The sequence below is a fragment of the Emydura macquarii genome, unplaced genomic scaffold (genome assembly GCF_026122565.2).
Source record: "Emydura macquarii macquarii isolate MOO-44397 ecotype Brisbane River unplaced genomic scaffold, CSIRO-AGI_Emac_v2 contig_2897, whole genome shotgun sequence".
NCBI lineage: Eukaryota > Metazoa > Chordata > Testudines > Chelidae > Emydura > Emydura macquarii.
In genome coordinates this window covers 21,656,270-21,672,781 of record NW_027133034.1, presented here as the reverse complement: position 1 = coordinate 21,672,781, position 16,512 = coordinate 21,656,270, and the positions used below count along the sequence as shown (strand labels likewise).

Sequence of the window (16,512 nt, the reverse complement as noted above, 5' to 3'; positions counted from 1 at the left end):
TCCTATCCAGCCTATTATAGTGGAACTTTATAATAGTGAGATCAGATTTAAGGTTGAATCAAGATGTTCAGTTCAACAGGTATCAACCTTCACATCCTGTGTATCTATACAGTTTCCAACTGAACTGAACATGAAATATGATCTTTATTGGATGCTTTGATTTTCCAAAAAGATATAAAGCGCAATAGGTTGCTACAGGCTGAATAAAAAGCCTCTTTTTGAAAAAGCCTCTTTCTGAAATAATGTAAATGCAAAAGACTGGTTTTTTTAACCATGTTACATAGATACTGTTGAATACAACAGCTTCATAGCATCTCTAAACCTTCAGGTCAGTGTCTCATTAAATCCAAAGCAAGTTTTGAGCGAAAGATATTTGTAATTCATAATTTATAAATACCTTCCTCAAGACAAATGAATATGGCCAAACTCTAGCCACTGAGTATTTGAATGAAAACGGATGAAAATTTGTCAGATCTATGACAGCAAGTTACATCTCATAGGAGGGTATGAAGGGAATCTCAATATAGGACAGGACTTGGGCAGAGCCAGGAAAACTCATGCGTGGTGCTTTCTTAAATCTGTCCACAAACTTCAAAAGAAGCTTATGCAATGAGCCTCAGTTGAGGAAGTGGAATGATATTCATGTTGGGGGTGATATAAATCCCCATATGCACCCATACTGCTGAGAGTGTGTCCAAAAAAGGGGTAACAGGGAAACCCTCCTCATCCCATATCCACAACTAGCCTCCTCCTCTCCTGATGCGGAAGATCCACTGGGACCCAGCAGCACTGATAGATGCTGGCTGTTGACCCTCCTTCTCTCTTGTTCCTGGGGCTGTCAAGCTAGGTGATATACAGCAGAAACATTTTATGTGGTTGCCAGAATATGGACAATTACAGCCCATTCAGCCCCTTCCTAGTACTCTTGTATGTTGGAATGTAAACAGGGAGAAGGAGGGGGGAGTCTCTTTCTGAAGCTGTTACAATAGGGGAGTGGGGTTGCTCTCTAAGCAGCTTCTCCACCCAGCAACCAGTAGGCAAACACATCTGGTGACCTGAAAAGGAGCGAAATACGAAAGGAGCTCTGAGGAGGAAGCAGAAGTCTCTGTAAAAGAGGCAAGAATTAGAGTTGGGGGAAGGCAGAATGCTCTTCAGGGCAGATTGATGCCTTCATCCCAACTCAGAACCACTTGTACCAGGATGGGGTGGTGCCACAACTGCGCAATGCTGATGGGCACCAACATGCAGTTCTTATAAGGAAAGGATGACCAGGGGAGCTATTTGTGGATGTGAGGTCTTGGAGAACTCCTCCACACTTTAGACCACCACTACAGCCACTGCACAGTAGGCACTTAATACTTGCCTACTTCTGCCTCTCGTCAATCATATCTACTCCACTTCCATATTTCACACACACCCTATTTCTCAACTTTAAAATAAAAAAAAAAAAAAAGTCACCCAGGAAACTTCAACAAAGTCTTTGTTAAAAGTCAGCTTAGGCTCATTCAGGGCACTACCCACCAACACATCAAACCTAAAAAGCAAGAAAACTACAAATTAATGGAGAAAATTTTCCTGTACCTTATCACCCATGCATCAAATTACACACTGTCAATGACACAGTGTGGCCCACCACAGAAAAATTATATCCATTTCTTACAGATACAGGTACATATTACACTAACCAAATTCATCTGACTTGCAGTGTAATGCAAAACATTATCTAGGACCTCATACTTTCCGCCAAAACATTTCCCATGTCATCTATTAACCAGGCCCAGATATCTTCCCTCCACTCATGCTACTGGTAAGGAGGTCAGAATTCAGATTTTGCATTACAGTAAATGAACAGGTGAATTAAGTGACAGTAGAGTGTTGCCACACAGCTACCAGAAATAAAATGGCCTGCATAGAAAAGCTCAAGAAAACACAAATGCATGGACTATTTGAAAATTCTCTTTGACATATTGATAAGTATTTTTTACCTCTGATTCTGCATTGACAAGCTGTCGTTCACGCTTCTCTAAATCGGTCAAGGTTTTCTGAAGTTGTTCTTCCAAATTTGTATATTCCGCAACCTAAAAAATAAGCACTAGTTTCTTGATTTTTTCATTGTAATCAAATTCCAATTTTAGATAAACTAGGAGCTCCAGATATATACACTGCAATATTTACATACACAAAATAGTAATGAAACTTAAAACATGCATGTAATTAGGATCAGAAATTAGAAATTAACTTCTACAAAAGGCAAGTCAAATCTCCAAACATTAAGGTAAAACAATATAGAAATTACTCAGCATGGTAGAGATCCTCTCTCTCTCTTTCTAATATACTGCCTCCATACCATGATTGGTAACATAGTGGCCTATGTTCTAGATTTAGTTTGAAAAAAGGATTTTGTCTATCCTTTTAGTGATGGGAAGTCTGGGTCCCCCTAACAGTCCCACATCCCCAGCTCAGTTCTTTGTTGAAGTCATGATCATACTTCAGAAGAATTTGTATGGGTCAGTCTCTCCTTACCTTTTTCTTTACTAATGCTTCTCTTTCTTTGTCCCTTTTTTTCCACTCCTCTGCAAGTGCCTGCATGTGAGCCAGCTCCTTCTTTTTTAACTAACAAAAGAAAAAATAAACTTTTTTGGAAGTCAACAACATAAAGGCTACAGAAAAAATGCATATGCACAGCTAACCAGCTGTGAAGTAATTATTTAGTAGAGTCTTCCTGAAGGGTGCTGTAAGATACACTAAGGTAAAGGCGAAATTATGTTCTCAGATCCACATAAGCAGATTTTAGTTCAAATATTCTGGTTTTACGTAAGCAGAACTCCTACAGAGATCTGCATCTGTAGAAAGAGCAGAATATTGAACATACAAGGCTTTTAGTAGAAGGATGCCATGAACTTGTTAAAACTATTTAATATACTGAACCATTCTGCATCTGATTTAATAGTGTAACACATACAGTGATATTGAAACACCTTTCTACTTTAATAGCAGTGCAACATACACACTGTATTATATTACGCAACAAAATTATCTTTTTTACCTTTTCTATGATAAAAATTTCCTACCTCAACCCAGGGTCCCTTAACTTTTTATTTTTTAAAATTCTTTTAAAAGCAGCATGGGATCATTTATAAGAATAATTACCATCATTTCTGAAACAATGCCTCTGTCTCGTGTGTGAGAGTGAGAGAGATGACTTCATGAACTAAAGGACAGCAATGGACAAGAAATCCTAAGCAGTAGATTTTGATACAGAATAAAAAATATGCAGGTTGAATAGAGGGACAAAGTTTGAAGATAATACCTAAAAGTGGTCCCCTTTTCAACTCAACAGTATTTTTTAAGTTTATAAACTCAATCTATAAATTGTATTATACCCTTTAAAAATATTCGGAGGGGTATATTTTAGCTCAGTGGTTCCCATACTTTTTCATCCCACGGCCCCCTTTGGGATCACCCCCATTATCATGGCCCCCAGGAATGTAAGAACTAGTCACTTTGAAAAATAAGAAACACAAAACATGTTTAGACCACCAAAGGGATAGGAGGTGGAGCAAAGGAAGCTACTGAGACTCAGTGGGGGGAAGGGATGTCCAGTCCCCCCCTCTGCCGGCAGCTGGCACCCAGTGCACCTACTTCCTCAGTGGCTGGCACCCGAGCCCCCTACCCAGGTGCCAGTGACCTGTCCTTCCCCATCCCTCCCCCTGGTGACTGGGGCATGTGCTCCAAGTCATGCCTTCCCTGGGCTAGGTGTCTCCTACCTGACCCCAGCGACCAGCCCAATCCTGTGCCCCACAACAGCCACTCCCCTCACCCATGTGCATGGAGGAGGAAACATAATCAGGGCCCACTCTCGCTTCCATGAGCTATTGTAATGGAAGACAACATTGGAGGGTGGAAACATAAATCAGCCCCAATACCTTTCTTTTCTCTCCCCTCCCCCAAAATCCCACAAACCCGTAGTATTTGGGGAGTGGGGGGGGGAGGAGAGGGGCAGGCGGAAGAAGGTCGTGATCCACAGTTTGTGAAATGCTGTTTTATCTTACAGGGTCATATAAACCTGTTTCAGCCTAATGCTAGGTGATGAAGAGGTAATTTACTACTGACCAGTAAGAAAAGCACAGTCATATGATCCTGTATCAGTCAACTGGATTGTTTTTTTTAACTATGGGTAAATAAAAACATTTATGCAGCTAATGATTTTTTCCCATTCTGTTAAATATTGCTATAGTAGACATGCAGTCTGAATTTTGTTAGAAGATATAGGTAAAGGAACCTGGTTCTCAAAGATGTCCTCTTGCATTTCCTTCCACATTTCTAACTCAAGTGCTGCTTTGTATTCAAGAGTTTCTCGCGGCTCTGGCTCGGCTTCTGGGACACAATGAGGCTGAGGTGCAGGGACCTGCTGCTGCCCAGCACCTAAACACTGATGATCAAGAAAATAATGCAATTCTAATGAAAAAAAGTAACTTTAATTGAAACTTTAAAGAAAAAGGATTAGGCTAATGTATAATTTACCTGAGAAGAATCTGACACCAGAACTTCATGCATTTTCACAAGCCCATAATCTTCCAGAGTCACAGTATAAGAAAGTTCTGCTATCTTATTGTTTGCCCTATAAATTGCATCAAAAAGATTCTTTATTTTTGTTGGAAGTTGCCATTACTTTCTTACCATAGTTCATTTACAGCAAGGTAGTGTAGAACAGCAAGGCAAAAGGCTTAACAAGCTTACAGTGTATTCTGTTAGAATCTCTTCTAAAGCATATCATGCTGCATGTGAGAGTGCTAAAACAAGTCCTCTTCTCTTATTTAAGTACTGAATTATAGAACTACAGTATTACGTACACAATCTATCAATTTCAAGAACAGTTAAGACTTGTTTGTTGCGCCTTAAAAAAATTATCAAGAAAAACTTACATATTTGTGACCCTATTTTACTAATAAATTACTTTTATACATCACATAATACATTACACAACACTACAAAAAGACTTAATGCATCAGTTGGGGCTACAATTTTAAATCCCCAATCTGAAAAATATCCCTGATCAAAGTATTCTGCAACTGAATTTACCCCAGGAACCCTATGTTCAATTGTATGCTTTACTTTTTAAAAAGCACTTATTATATGTAACTTTTTAAAGTAACATAACTGGTGTAATACTTAGCAATACGTCTGAATATTATTCTTTTAATCAATACACCTGCCCATGGAATTTTTGTTAACCTTTTCCACTTTAAAGTCTTGACATTTGTTTAACTTAACCATTTTCTCACTGAATCTTCTCTTATTTCATCACAGAGCAGCTATCTCCCGTGAGACAGTGAGAGCAGTTTTTTCCAAAGGCCCAGTCTCAAATACATTTTATATAGAATGTGTCCACAAGCGAGAAGTTCATGGGTTCCTAATGCTCACTTTTTCTCTCCACATCCTATAAAGAAAATCTAAACCCTATCTAGGAAGCCTCATGACAATGCATGTCAGCTTCACTACAGTACCAAAGTGCCTTCAATAACAGATATACTATTCTAGATATAAAAAAGAGACACCTTTTACAATTTGTGACTACAGAGAGGGAGATCAAATGACATCTCACTAGGCAAGGGAAAATTTTACCCCATCCTCTTTCTGAGTGTGGAAGGCAATGGAACCTGTGTGGTTCTGCTGCATGGGGAGAAGATGTTTAGATGAAAAGAGCATGCATACAGACATCACGGAGATAAAGGCTACAATCACTATAACATCAAGGAGTGTTTGATATAGAATATGTTTGTGGCCAACAACGCAGATATACCATTTGAATACTGCAGTTAGTGTCTGCTGAAAGCCCTGAACATGTAGTAGTGGTCAGGGGAGTAGCAGCGGGCAAGAGAAGGTTAGAAGAATTTTCCTGACCCCTGCATCCTCACAGAATCCCTCTGTTCTTCCACCATGTACAAATGGTTCCAAGATTCTGCTCCAAGTCCTTCTTTATTCAGCATCATTTTAAAAGAGATGCTGAAGTATTTTTAAAAGGTTGTAAACAGCTTTATTCCATGGGCATGGTTTGGGGAGTGGGGCAGCCCAAGCTGCAAGCTTCAGGCAGGCATGAAATTTGCACCTTCAGGTACAATCCCATTGGCCTGATTGGAGCTGATCTCCCACTCCCCTACCCCAAATGTAGAAGTCAAACTATGCCTATGTTATATTCTATTTTCCAAGGGAAAAAGTTAACTAACTTTGAGAGTGGACTATGTAAGCATATTATATTAATTTCTCAGAACTGTCTAAACTGCTTTACTGAAAATAAAATCCAAATTTTTATATTTTGCTACATTGCATTAAATATAGTTTATATAAAAACATGAGATGTTAAGGTAAATTGTCTCTTTCAACATGATTAAGTTAATACGTTTACTTGTATGTTAAACAAGAATGAAACTAAAATTCACTGCCACAGTAAAAACACTAAAGATAATTTCATTTTTGAAAGTGCCATCTACTGGTGATTAAATTTTGTGCAATACTGCCATGTGTTTCATTTTAAACAGGGATTTTCACTCTTGGGGAAAAGGTCTACTTGATTCTATAAAGGAAATCATAATTTAGACCCTGATCCTGCAAAGAGCTACACATATGGCTACATTTACATACTAGGGGTGAAATCCTTGCCCTATTGAAATCAATGGAAAATTTCCCATTGACTTCAATGGGGCAGGATTTAATTTCAAGTGTAATCCCACTAAAATCAATGGGACTACTCAATGTGTAAAGGCTGAGGACTTTAAATCTACAAGAATTTCTATTAACAAATTATTGTATTATAAGAAAGGCCTCTGAAGGACACTGTCCACAACAAAAAACTGTTGCTGCGCAGTTTCTTATAGAGCACAATACTGATTCAGGACACCTAAATGAGATCTCTTGCACTCTGATTTAGGAAAGCACTCAAGCATATAGCTAACTTCCATTGAAGTCAATGGGATTTAAGCACAAGCTTAAGTGCTTTGCTGAATGAAGGCCCTAATGAATGGGTTTTACTTTATCACCCCTTCTCTGAAGTCACCCAAGATTATGAACATAAAAAGATTTGTAAACTTTTATAATACTAACTCTCAAGTTTCATGCTGAGAACACATTTTGGGCATTCTCATATTGAGGAGTTTTAAGAGAATATTTATATGTTTCAAAATGAAAAGAGCAATCCAAGATGTATTTATCCTAATTTAAAAAACTAAAACAAAACCAAAAAAGGTAGGTAAGAAGGAGGGAAAAAGCCAACTATAACTGCAGCCTATGTTTTGTCAGCTAAGAACAGACACAGACCAAACAACTTGCATACAAGGAGATATAGGGTGGGGTTGTGTTTATAGCTGGATCTTAAAAACTACATCCAGCTAGGCTAAATTATTTAAAAGAGGTAGAAACCACATGGTTTTTAATCATAACTTGTCCAAACAAATAATTGGTGGGAATTTTCAGCTCTGTCAAACTCTTAATGGTCCCTGAAGTTATTGCTGTCCAACTGCCTGCTTTCCAGACAAAAATTTGACTGAATGCAATACTGAGAAGTTGTCCAGGATTCCTACTATTTTATTAAGTCTACAGATGTCTTATTACAAATATTTTGAAAAACAAAATATCCTTAAATGATACTAACATCACCTCAATCATTAAAACAGAATTTTTTAAAATCTAAATTTACTTTCCACTATTTATTCTGATTACCTTTGCATTTCTTAACTTGGAAAATTAAAGTTAGTCAAATTAAGTTCCAGTTTCTCATGCTCTAGTACTATCATTTGTACAGCACCAAAGGGGAATGTTTATTTGTATACAGATTACAAGAAATATTTAGATTGGATTTCCAATATGTCCTGTAAAATCTTGCTTTTATAAAATATAAGTTTGGGGCCAAATCTGACCTCTTCAAAGAGCAGCTCAGCTGAATATTTCTTTGGACATTCAAATAATGTTTCTTATTTATTTTCAAATTTTACAAGAAATTTCAGAAATAATTTAAGTTTCTGCAGTGTTTTGAGTATAAATATCAAATTTTACTATGTACACATGATTTCTCTATATAGAAGTTCTATAAAGTTGTTAAAACATGAAAAACCAACCCTGAATGTCACGACAGTATGTATTACAGCTACTCATAATATTTTATGAATGAAAAGCACCTATCCCTTTCAAGAATCTGATCTAGATCTTCAAATGATAGTTAAAACTAAAAGGTTTTCAAAGTAGGATAAAGGATAAACAAGGGAGGAAAGGATTTTTTTGAGGAGTGGGGGGGAAGAAGAGAACATTAAACAAATAAAATCAAAAGGTAAGATGTGCTATAATGCAAACAATTTTTTTTAAAAAAGGTTTTACCCTTGTGCCGCCATAACACCAGTTGTTTCAGTGAAGGTCTGACGCCAACATTGTTCACCATTAGTACCCAAGAATCGGGTTTTTTCCAAGGTCAAAACATTTGAAAGCTGCAGCCTTGCAACTCCCAGAAGTAAGTCTTTAGTCAATTTATCTTTGTGCCACAACTCAACCAGCAGTGGTAATCTGAAATACATAAGAGTATTTTAGTATCAGCAGGCCAGACAAAAGAAGACACATTCACCTACATAGAGAGGCAAGCTCCCCTCTTTACAGAAATAACTTCCCATACCAATCTAACGGTACGAGCTCATTCTAACCTACAGCATAAAAATATCCTTGATCTCTCTCATTCTGACAAGAAAAAGACTAATTCACAACTCTGCATCTTCTCCTTCAGTCAATTACTTTGGCTAGATCACTACCCCTTTTTCAGTTTCTATACAGAGAACAACTGTGCACTGACATGGTGATGGACTGGATGATCTTATTATCAGAAATGGAAAAGATCTATATCAATCTACAATTTATTTACTGCATCTACAAAACTTCTCTCCTCTACCTTTTTTTTTTTTTTTTTTCCAAAATACCACTTTGTTTTAGGCTTTGTGGTGGGAATAGGTGTGAAGGTTATTCTCCATCCTATGCACCAGCCTACAAAAGGGAGGAATGTTGCCGGGACACACTCTGGTACAACCCATTTCATTTTTCTAATTCTTACAGCAACTATGTTTCACAAGTTTTGACTGTTTTCACTGCCAGACTCCAAGTCCAGCCAAGTTAGGTTACACACCTAGAAAACTTACTATGATTCTGTGAAAGTAAAAATGATAGCCCTTACTTTGGTAAGAATTTACCCAAACAGGTGCTCCAATTGATATCAACACATTTCTTGTTTAAGTACATGCTCACAGATATAAGTAATGTTTGCACAATCTGACCTTTATATGCTAGACTATATAGCAGGGGTGGCCAAATTTACTGACCCCCCAACACTCCCCTTCCCGCTGGACAGAATCCTCTAGCCCCACCACCCTGCCGCAGGACAGAAGTCCTGAGCTCCCCACCACAGTCTGGTAGGCTGAAAATGAGGGAGGGGAGGGAGCATAAGGGGCTCCGTGAGCTACACTTTTACTGTAAAAGAGCCATACGCTGCTCACATGACACAGTTTGACCAACCCTCCTATATAGCCTCCAAGGGCAAAAAAAAACCAAACCAAAACAAAACAAACTTAAGTATCCTTGGTTACTAACTGCTGGATTTCTTTTACACAACTTACATTCGTCTAAAACACTAAATTAAAAAGTTTAGGATTTACAAATATTTTCTGTATTAAAAATAGTTAAATAATGTTTCATGCAATAAGATAGAAATACAAGTGCTACCTGAAGAAGGTGTCCTGAAGCTGATGAGGCATAGTGGCAAAATCAAATGCACAATAGGACTGGGGTAGAAAAACTTCCATGTTTTTTCTCACTTCTACAGGAGGGTTTGTCATAATGGGTGCTGCACTACCAAAAAATGGATACGAGTACCTAATGAGAAAAAAAAGAAAATGCAAATTTAACTAAAGTAATATTCTTATAGGCAAGAAAGTCAAGGAAAATCTCCATCAGCTGATCACACTAGTAGCTTAGGACCAAATTCTACCTTTGGAATATGCATGTGCAACTTGTGTTAAAGTCAATGTCAGGTGTACAAGCATATCCAAAATCAGAATTTGGCCCTTGATGTTCAACGGCTCCCATTTACTTTACTAGCGCAGGATCAGAGCCAAAGTTCATTGTTATTTGAACACAAACATACCTTTTATAGATATTGCTAAACTTCAGGACTATGAAAGTTATATTTAACATTTTGCTTATTTAAAATTTTAGCCTTCTATGGCACACATCTAGTTTCTGTAAGGGTTGTGGGGAAAAGAAATATTATAATCTGACACATTGCTGATATCAACAAGTATTTAAATTGGATGTTAGCTACAAACTAAAGTACATTTAAAGGCTTGCTGTTTTCAGGGTTTAACAAAACGAACAAAAACAAACCAACGAGAAAATTAAATTTCTACTCTGTTTCAGATCTGTATTTGAAAAAGCTGCTTAAGTTCCTGCTTCTGCTAAAACTCCAACTTCTCCTGTTGGGTATGTATGTAGCTGGGAGGTGTGGCCTCCCTCGGAGACTGACAATGAGGTAGAGCCAAAGTCCCACTGAGGGTTGGAACCCAGGAGGACACCATCTGTCTGGAAGCAGGTAGGTGGGGCTAGGACTATAAAAGCCAGGCCTGCCCGCTCAGTCAGGCCCCAGTAGCCGAGGGAGAAGGATGCCTCTCCCTTTGTGCCTGAGCCTAGGGCTGCACCCGACTGCTACACAGAGAGGCTGCCGGAGCTACCCACAGCATGGGGCCCTGAGGATGTGGAGGAGCTGCCTGAGACGGAGGAGACCCCGGGATCCTATGACCCGGATGAAAGGCTGCTGGAGCTGCCTAGGGCCCCGAGGATCTGGAGGAGCTACCCGAACTGCCAACCCCCGGTGAGCCAGAGGGGATCCATGGACCCTGGGACATAGAGGAACTGCCCTCTGCAGAAGAGTCCGAAAGTTCCCGGACTTGCCATCAAGTGACGAGGAACCGGGGTACAGCTCAGGAGACCAAGTACTCTAGGGAGAGGGCGGGAGAAAGTAGCCCAGGGGAGTTGACTACAGTCCGGCTGAGCTTGCGCTTCCTTCAAGTCATCATGTTTCGGCTGGAGCCCCACTGACCCAGTGACAGGACACCCCGTCACTGACAGGGCCCTGAACTGGGACGCAGTGGAGATGAGTGGGCCTGCATCCCCATCCCCCCTCCTACCCCGACCTAGAGGTAATTGTCCTGTGGGGGGCAGAGCCTGTTCTCTGCTGCCTGCCATGCCCTGTCGAAGGGCCCGGTTTAGACTAGCTACTCGCCCTGCTGAGGGGTAGAGACTGTTTCCCTTCTGACTGCCCCGCCTTACCTAAGGGCCAGGCTTTGGACCATTCCCTCTCCCCTCGGGGTCTACAGACTGCTTCCCCTCCCCATTGTCTGCCTGCCGGAGGGCTAGGCCATAGACTGTTTACTCGCCCTGCCAAGGGCTGGAGACTGTTCCCCGCTGCTGGCCTGGTCCTACTGAGGTCTGGGCCATGACTGTTTGCTCACCCTATTAAAGGGCTAAAGACTCTTAACCCTAAGGAATGACTCAAACCCAAGGCTCACCCTACTAAGGGCCGGAGGTGGCCCCTTTAATTTGGACTCCCTGAAGGGTGTAGGCGCCGAGAGGTGTGGCCTCCCTTGGAGATTGACAATGAGGGAGAGCCACCAGAGCCGCCCACTACAGGGGATCTTTTACAATGTAAATATTGTTGTTTAAAAAGTTAAATTTAGACCAGTGGTTTTCAACTTATTGATCATTGTGAGCTGCATATGCAGCTCTCTCTGTTATGTGGACCACATCCATTCAATGTATACGACTTGTATGGTATTGAGGATGTCATATAGGCTGCAGCTGTGTGCTGATTGGGCCGCAAGCAGCCCATGGACTGACAACCACTGATTTAGACCATCAATGAAATAACTTTCCAGAACACGCATTGAAAACGTAACTGAAGATGCATATCAACTTGTAGGTTAGAATATTTGTTTTCTTTTCAGGTCTTTGAAGAAAAATCATCATCTCTGGCATCAACACAATTATTTTGGAATATGCTAAATAGTAAAAAATGGTCTTTATCTTAACTACTAAAACAAAATGTTCACATGTGATGCATGATGACAATTTGACTCTGCGATCTGTTCTATGAGAGTGCATTTTCTCTACTTGTTCTTCCATTTGGAAATTAGGTGAGAAAGTGTGTTCCCTTATAATCTAGAAGATTCCACTCAGGTCTAAACATCATCAGGGTGCCTTGTATCTAAGAAACAATCTTCCTTTCTTTTCTTAGACCTGAGCAACTGTTTGTATCGCTTGGTCTGAGATTTTCAAGTGACAGCCACAAGAGAAAAATCCAGTATAAATAAGTACTATGTTTTATACACTACTAGAACTCTCTCAACTTTCATTTGTGATGAGCAAGCTTAACATTTTGAAGAGTTTTGCCTGCCCCTGAAAGGCAACGATCTGAGAAGGCATCAGATTGTCTGTGCCACTAATACTCCAAGCTGAATGTAGTTTCTTTTCTTTCCCTTTTAAAATGGGGGTGAAAACAAAAAAACAAAAAACTCAATACCCTTTCTTATGGTAAGGTCATCAACCAAAATATATCATACCTTAAAATGCAATTGACTGGAATCCCAACCTCCAGATTGTGAATACTCCGTAAATCTATTGAAAAGCAAAAATGATGTGCTGCTGCTGGAACTGCAATTTTTTGCCCAGAAGTAGACTCAGAAGCACTGGATGCAGCTACAGGGTGAGACTGGGAAACAGGTGCTGGAGCATTCAAGGCTGAAAATATATATACAGGGTGTTTTGCACATAGTTTTATCCTCCATTTTTTCCAAAGTAATATTAATTTGTATATGATATAATGACATACCTGACACTTTAAATAGAGTTGTTGCCCTGGGCACTTTACAATCCAAGTAATATTATATATAAGAAAATAGCATTCTAATTTTTAAGTACCTACTTTTTAAGTAGAGGAAGCCATTTAGAAAGTTAAAATCTCATACAATCATTTACAGTGTGTATGAGAAGGTATATGGAGGGGGAAGCTACTTTACCATCAACTTTAAAATGGCCACTCATTACTTACTAATGCTACGTAAGTATATTCAATTTGACAAAATAGGTAAACAGCAATCCTTTCAGCATTAATTTTAGAACTTGATGCTGAGATTTTAGGGATAATCAAAACTAGTAAAAACATCCATTAAGAATTCAGTAGGTATGTGCAATAAAATAGCATACTGGCCTCATGCAAGTTACCATGGAAACTAGTTGGACGCAGATTTTTTGCTAGAAGGGATGAAGTATCAATTCAATAGTCAGGGTAGACTCTTTGCTTGGGTATGGAATGAAAATGTTTAGATTAAGTAATAATACCTCTTTCTCATATAGAACTTTTTTCCTCAGATCTCAAAGCACTTCAAAAGAAAGTATTATCCCCATTTTAAGGTGGAGAAACTGAAGAGATAAAGATTGTGTCTTGCCCAAGATCATCCCACTGGCCAGCCAGGCCTCCTGAGTTTCACTCCAGTGCCCTACCATCTAGACCATACCTTCCCAAAAGCTCCTTCAGGGAGTTGACAGTAGGTCAAGTTGTGGGTTTGATGGATGAGGCTATCAAGGGGTAGCTTCTTCAAATCTCAAAATATGTTTCTTTATTCCTCAACCTATTATGATCTAAGATAGGGACAGGGTTATCTTTTATAATTGAAACTAATTTTAATTTATTACAGCATATCCTTAAACATGGGTTCTTCTGCTTTTGATCTTTCAAACCTGGTACAATTTTCTGTCATTTTTGAAGATAAAGTCTTATACTAATAAAGAGGTAAAATACATAAAAACTCATACATTTTCTGCTAGCTGGTGTTTTGTAGCATTAATGGTAGTAATATAAAAGGTGCAGGAGAAAGTTTAACGTGGTGGCTTTCAAAGTATGTCACTCAATATTTTAGAGGGATTTACTGAGAACACTTTGAGGGCAGTTAAAAATCTAGTATTTTACTCTTTACTGAAAAGATTCATTAAACTGTATTATGTAGGCAAATGACTGGATGGGAATTAGAGGTCATCACAAGCATTAGAAATCTGTAGCAACTATAAAATTGTATATCATTTACAATTTAAAAATGAACCTAAGTCAGAAGGTTGACAAGTTTTCAGGGATATATGGTAACATACTTATTTTCTGGTTTTAAACAGAGTTGCATTGATTAAAGTTTTCTATGACTGAACATTAGTGAGCATTACATGAATTTTGTAGCTCTGACTGTAAAGGTGGCTTTCCTCTGCTTTGTGATTTGAAAACTGCTAGCACTTCAGACTCTTGTTTGTTAACTTCTTTGCAAGATTCAACCAGCAACTCTGAAAAATAACTGTGAAATAGCTTAGGAATAACTATTTTCATCTGTGAAAAAATGTCTGTTTTGAAAAACAACAAACACAACCCTGTAGTTTTCCTCACAAGTAGGAAATTGACTCCTGTGTTCATGAACTTTTTCCCTATTATGTTTTAGTTTAAGAACAAAATCCTGCTGACTTTTCTTAGAGAAACCCTATTAATGATCCTGCTCCCTAAATAAAGGGAGCAGGATCAAGATCCTGAGCTTTCCCCCTTAGTATGGTATAGGCCCATTCTCAGGAAGCAGAGTAATAAGTCCATTTAACAAACAAATGGAGTTCTTGTTGAGTCCACTGTCGTGGGATGTTTAGCCAATCATATTGCTTAACCAATATGTTTCTTTGAGAAGTCTTGAATAACGTTCAGCAGACAACTTCACTGTCTCATCTGGGCCTTATTCTTTGGTTATTGTATTAAACAGAAATATCCCCCTTTTGTTTACTCTGCCAAAAAACCCACCCTCAACATACACACACATTGCTGGGGCTTTAATGGGGCTCCTTTGTCTATGTTTTTGTTCCATCACTGAGTGTTTGGGCAGTATCAAAAATGCTTTGTGGTACTTGGTATTGTCCAGGTAATTTACAGGTAAATTAATGTTTATTTATCATCACAGATACTCTCCTGATTGTAGGTCACTTGGTGTCAGGGTATCTCCTCACTGAGCTGATAAAAAGAAGTCATGAACATTTTGTTTCCATTTTTGTCAAAGTTTCAAATTTCAAAGAATTCCAACCAGATTTAATATATATATATATATATATATATATATATATATATATAAATAAAAGAAAATTGTTCATATTGTTTTGTTACAATGAAGTCTCATTATTTTGCACCAGGGATTTTTTTTCCTTCTTCCCCCTCCTCCATACAATAGAAAATTGGAAACTTAATTCAACCTTATGTAAGGAAGCAAGACTGGGGCTTCCATAATGCACAATATTTAGTAAAATTAATTACATCTAATCCCTCTGCTATTAAATCTTTGAGGAGAAATAGGAGAGATATAGATGTTCAGAGAAATATTTGTAGATTAGCAAACAGAAAATTAATGAAGTTCTATTGTACATTTAAATATTTAATATCAAAACTATCTGTAAAGAGTTTTCCTTTTCTCTTAAGAATAAATAACTCCTAGGTTTCATGCAGTAGATGCATGACAATCATTAGAATAGGCAGCTATTCTTACAAAAACAGCATCTCATGACCACTGCTGAGGATCCATTTTCAAGTTCCTTAAAGAAGTTTAACTTCAGGGTTAAAATATCCTACACTCCTTTTCTCCTTTACCATTTAATATATTTTTTCACATCACATGTTTTCACCTACTCTTCAAACAAATTAATGAAAGTATCTTTAAAATTTTTATCTAAAACTTCTAAACCCTCCCCTCCTTTCCAAATTCAGAGAATGAAGTCTTAGATATTTGTGGCATTGCTCTTCAGACTGATTACATGGGGTTGGCTCTTCTGCTTATATATATTCAGCTGCTAACACGTTTAAAAAAAGGCAGCTAGAATACATTAACTACTCTTCTAATTTTTTCTATGTAAACAATTCTTATATGCCACAAGGTTATGATCACAAATGAGAGAGGATGTGGTCCAGGAGGCAATCTGTCGTCTTGTGTTATGAAAATGTTTAAGAATGGTTGATTTATGGCTATCAATATTCATATTTATAAACCACCTACCTTTTTTGTTCAGTTTTGTGCCCTTGTCATACTGAAGACTTTCTACTTCACTCTCTGTTGCTTCATCTTTTGTGGGAGGAGAATTGCCATTCTGAAGTGGGGCAGAAGGGGCACTCTGAGATCTTTGCTCTGGGCTCTTTGTTTTATCCCGTGTAGGAGAAGAGACTCTTTTCTGCAAGTGTTCTGGCTCAGACTGAGGCTCTAAGTGGATCAATGACTGAACAAAATAAAACAATTTTCTTATCTATCATAGTTTTCACTGAAAAACTCTTTACTACATTTACAGAATTTGAGATTACTTTCATGACATGGATAAATGAAGATGGAGCTATTAAAAAAAAGTAACAAATATACTGTAGCTTGTTCTTTCTTT

The 16,512-nt window shown here is 38.4% G+C and overlaps 1 protein-coding gene across 5 annotated transcripts in view; it reads right to left on the bottom strand.

Annotated features, from left to right (window-relative positions):
• Positions 1-16,512, bottom strand: part of CEP120 (centrosomal protein 120) — a 78,618-nt gene that overhangs the window by 34,572 nt on the left and 27,534 nt on the right. For all 5 annotated transcript variants that reach the window (XM_067568715.1, XM_067568714.1, XM_067568713.1 and 2 more), the window contains exons 8-15: positions 16,140-16,356; positions 12,642-12,819; positions 9,751-9,900; positions 8,368-8,550; positions 4,525-4,621; positions 4,283-4,432; positions 2,524-2,613; positions 1,986-2,078 (exon numbers count right to left, since the gene is read on the bottom strand). In XM_067568715.1, the coding sequence (XP_067424816.1) occupies positions 1,986-2,078; positions 2,524-2,613; positions 4,283-4,432; positions 4,525-4,621; positions 8,368-8,550; positions 9,751-9,900; positions 12,642-12,819; positions 16,140-16,356 (1,158 nt within the window). The remainder of the gene's footprint in view (positions 1-1,985; positions 2,079-2,523; positions 2,614-4,282; positions 4,433-4,524; positions 4,622-8,367; positions 8,551-9,750; positions 9,901-12,641; positions 12,820-16,139; positions 16,357-16,512) is intronic.